The sequence below is a fragment of the Amphiura filiformis genome, chromosome 4 (genome assembly GCF_039555335.1).
Source record: "Amphiura filiformis chromosome 4, Afil_fr2py, whole genome shotgun sequence".
NCBI lineage: Eukaryota > Metazoa > Echinodermata > Ophiuroidea > Amphilepidida > Amphiuridae > Amphiura > Amphiura filiformis.
Genome location: NC_092631.1, coordinates 33,045,373 through 33,049,215, shown reverse-complemented (window position 1 = coordinate 33,049,215; position 3,843 = coordinate 33,045,373). Strand labels below are relative to the sequence as shown.

Genomic DNA, 3,843 nt, shown 5'->3' with positions numbered 1-3,843 from the left:
ATGTCGATCCATTTTAAAATGACTATACTATTCATTTCAATTAAATATTCATTAAAAAATATTGCATCCATTCCATGATATATTAATAACATTAGAGAATGAATTTGGAGAAAACCTTCTGATAATTACAAACACTCGCTGAGCAGCAAGACCTTCCCTCTAGCTTTTAATCCGATAAGCTGATTATCTATTTGTTTTCATGAATTGGAAGGCATTTTTGATGTATTACTGAGCTCAATCATCTGAAATTACTGGAGCGTGAGCCACCCAGGCTGATGGCTCAGCATAGTATTTTATTGTCAGAAGGTTTTCTCCAAATTCATTTCCTAATGAGCATTTGAAGTATTGTGGTCTGCTTGAACAACTTATATCCCCGTGTACCCTTCCCAAGGAAAAGAAACCAAATAAAATACCCTCCCGATTAATGCCTGCTGCGCGCGCGTCGCTTCTTTATATTATTTTTGTTTCACTTTCATTGTTCCAAGTTGTTAATTTGTCCATGGAAGATCACAATACTTTGCTGTCCATAATAGTATCTAACATTAAATCAAACATTCATGATCTGAATTATTATCTTCGTTGATTGAAGGAAGTAATAATATCCTTCTCTTGGAGAATGAGTGCTGCCTTCAGGAGTTGTTAAACTTTAGGCGGTGCCCAGAATGGCAGAGGCGAGCCAGCATAGTCCCATGGGTTCTGTCCGCGGAAGTATCTTTCAAACACTTCATCCGGTATCTCCATGGGCGAATACTGCAAATATTCGAAGAAAATAAACATAATTTATTTACTTATTTATTTATTTCTCGCATAGGATACAATATACTGTTAACGTTACGTTGTTTATTAAAAGTTTTGTGCAACTTATTTATGGAAAAAAAAACACAATTTTGTTTGATTTGTTTAGCATCCAATAAACCAACAAATTGTTCAATAATTTTACATTTCGACAGTTTTGTGTCTACGTGTTTGGTTTTCATTTCTTTGTTGATCAAGATGTTCATTTGTGACTATGAGGAAGCCAAAATGCTGTTTTATCATAACTGATTATTACAGAAAGATTTCCAGCTCACCTTGTTCTCTGGCTCTGTTTTAGGTCGGAATGCCTTGAGGAAAGGTACCCTGTACGTGAGGACCGTCGGGAATGACTTCCTTCGCTTTAGTTCTATCAAGAATTTCTGGAAATTTTAAACAATACATTACATAATCGTCATGAATGTAGCACTAATGTGGATAGTTTTGTGTGACACGAGTAGTGGAAAAAGAGTTAACAAAAATGGCATACAATAAATTGGAATTTAGATAACGGAAAATAATAATAAGTGTACTCGTACCTCTTTCAAGGCCTCCTCGTCTAGATCACACACTGCCAGATCTTTGTGAATTACTGGTACTGGTTTGGGGTTCTTCTTGAAACGGCGTTTCAGTCTCTTCCACCAGGAAGTTGACGATGTTGCACCACATGATAATGCACTTTGTTGTATACCAGATGGAGAGGATATTTCTGGTGCAGGTTTTGTTGGCATCAAGCCAAGCCTCATTGCTTCCGTGCTATTGAAGAAGATAGGACACGAATAATCTTTATATTAGGACTATAATAAAAGGGCTATACAGATTCTGACGTAGTTTGCTGAACAAGCATGGTAAAATTGAATTGTCTGGTCTTCCAGTATAATTGTGATGGGTTCCTCTGCGAAAAAGTTTTGATGCAAAAATCCCCAAATGCTCAATGATGTTCGAGTCCTCTAATATAAAAAAAGTATTACATTGATAAGTGCACGCTTCATAATTATATGGTGCGATTTTCAAAAGGATAAAGTTTAAAAGACGGACTTCACCAAGTACTTACTTTGTACAAAAACAATTGTGAGATATAAGGTGTATTGAGATGGATGACCAAACTTACCCTTGGAGATCATCTTGTATCATCCAGGGGGATTCAGGGTACACATATGAAGCCCGGACAACTTCATGCTCTCGCTTGCTGATACGCACGGAATTGCATCTTACATGCTCAATGATATCCCACTTGTCAAAAACAGGACCACGTTGTTTATGTCCTGTCTTGCGTCTAAAATCGGCTAGCTTATCAGCGTAGTACTTGCACTGAGTTTCCACAGGAACTTCTGACCAGTGTTTCTCCGCATAGAGCTCGCGGTAGACTGGATCCTGATCATCTCCAATAACCAATTCAGTTGAGGTGGAATACACCGGGAATGTCGGAAAGAGCGCTATTGATTTTGGCTCTTCATCTTTTAAGAGCGCAATAGATGTTGGCTCTTTGTCTTCTGTGAGCCCTATAGATGTTGGCTCTTCATCGTCATATTTCTGAAAAGAATTTTGCAATGCAACAGGTCAAAGTTAGAATTTCAATTGTATGCAATGTAAACACTAACAACACTAACAACCCTAACCCCCACACCAAACATGGGTACGGGTGACCAACACCCCTCCGGCACACCCCCATCATCACCATCCACACCCCCCCCCACACACACACACCCACAACCCACACCAATATGCCAAGCATATATTTGTTGTCCATTCGTTTTGGTGATCACATTTCTAAGGTGTCCACAATCAAAATGTAACTTACCTCACATTCCCAATGAATTGTACCTGCTTTGACACACTGGTCTTTACAGAACCCGCATGCCGCAGACAAGTTCCTCACAGGAATATGTAATCTTCTACATACACGACAATTTGAAGTTGGAGCTGTAATCCTTTTATCCATCTTCTATAGACTAATTAATCTTAAAATATCTCGGAGAATAATACTTAGTATTGATACCATAAGGTAAGCAAACGCAAAGTGATGGCTTTTGTTTGGGGAAACTCGCGTAGTCATCATGGGGGTTGCTGCGCAATGCGCGCGAGTGTTTACGCGCGTTGGCCTTTGTCGTGTGCGTCTATTTACGCGTGGTGAATGGGTAATTACCAGTCGTTACATATTGACCATTACAATATTGGACTACATACATTAAACAAAATAGACTTAGCCTAAATGGATGGGTCATCTGCAAAGACAGTCTAGTCAGTCCTTTGCTGTTCAGAAATCTCCTCTTTTTTCTGTGTTCTCAATTATATATGGCATGTATTTTCAATACGTTATTGTTACAGAGAGGTACAGAGCTTGGAAACTTTGAATTATATGTCATGTTGCAGGTGATTTATTCTTTTCCTCGAGTAGGCCAAGGAAGAAAAAACCATCCCTGACCTGTATTAAGGACCCCTGGTGTCTAGAAAATCCGTGTCTAGTGTCCAGTGCTTGGAAAGAAGACTGATGGATAAGTAATATCATCTCAAAACACCCAGATGGCTGCCAAATATATATCCATCAGTCATCTTCTTGTTGCTGACCACAAAATCCTGTTGCGCTCAATATTCGGGATGACTGATGTATATCCTGATTCAAACTTGTCCAGCGAAGACCAGTTTTCAGCGAAGTCTACTATTAAATTGAATTTATATCCTTTGCGTGCAAATCTTTGCACAGAAGACAGATTCCGAAATGGTGCTGCTTTCACCAATAACTCACTTTCTTCATTCAGGTTACAGTTTGATCCACCTGTTCTGCTTTCATTGACATGTGTGTTTCATATAGCCAGACTTTAGCAAGCTGACAGAAGAATACATTCCCTTTGTGGAAAGGAATGAGCACCTTGTGTACTTGAAATCTTCTTCGTTTTTGTTGGATTATAATAAGCATATTTGATTGGCTTACAGGTACCTTACTTTGAAGGCACAAACACATTAGAAAGCCTACTACAACTTTCTTGATCAAATCTGCAACGAATATCTCTTCCTGCTCTCTATTACACCAAAATAGTAAAACTGGATAGC

General features: G+C 38.7%; 1 protein-coding gene across 1 annotated transcript; it reads right to left on the bottom strand.

Moving 5' to 3' along the window:
* Nucleotides 1-622: 622 nt before the first annotated feature.
* On the bottom strand, nt 623-1,537 carry LOC140149775 (uncharacterized). The gene is made up of 3 exons (XM_072171822.1): nt 1,332-1,537; nt 1,071-1,175; nt 623-750 (listed from the first exon to the last, which is right to left on the bottom strand). The coding sequence occupies exons 1-3, from the start codon at nt 1,521-1,523 to the stop codon at nt 640-642; spliced, it is 408 nt and encodes a 135-aa protein (XP_072027923.1). The 5' UTR covers nt 1,524-1,537; the 3' UTR covers nt 623-639.
* Between the last annotated feature and the right edge of the window lie 2,306 nt (nt 1,538-3,843).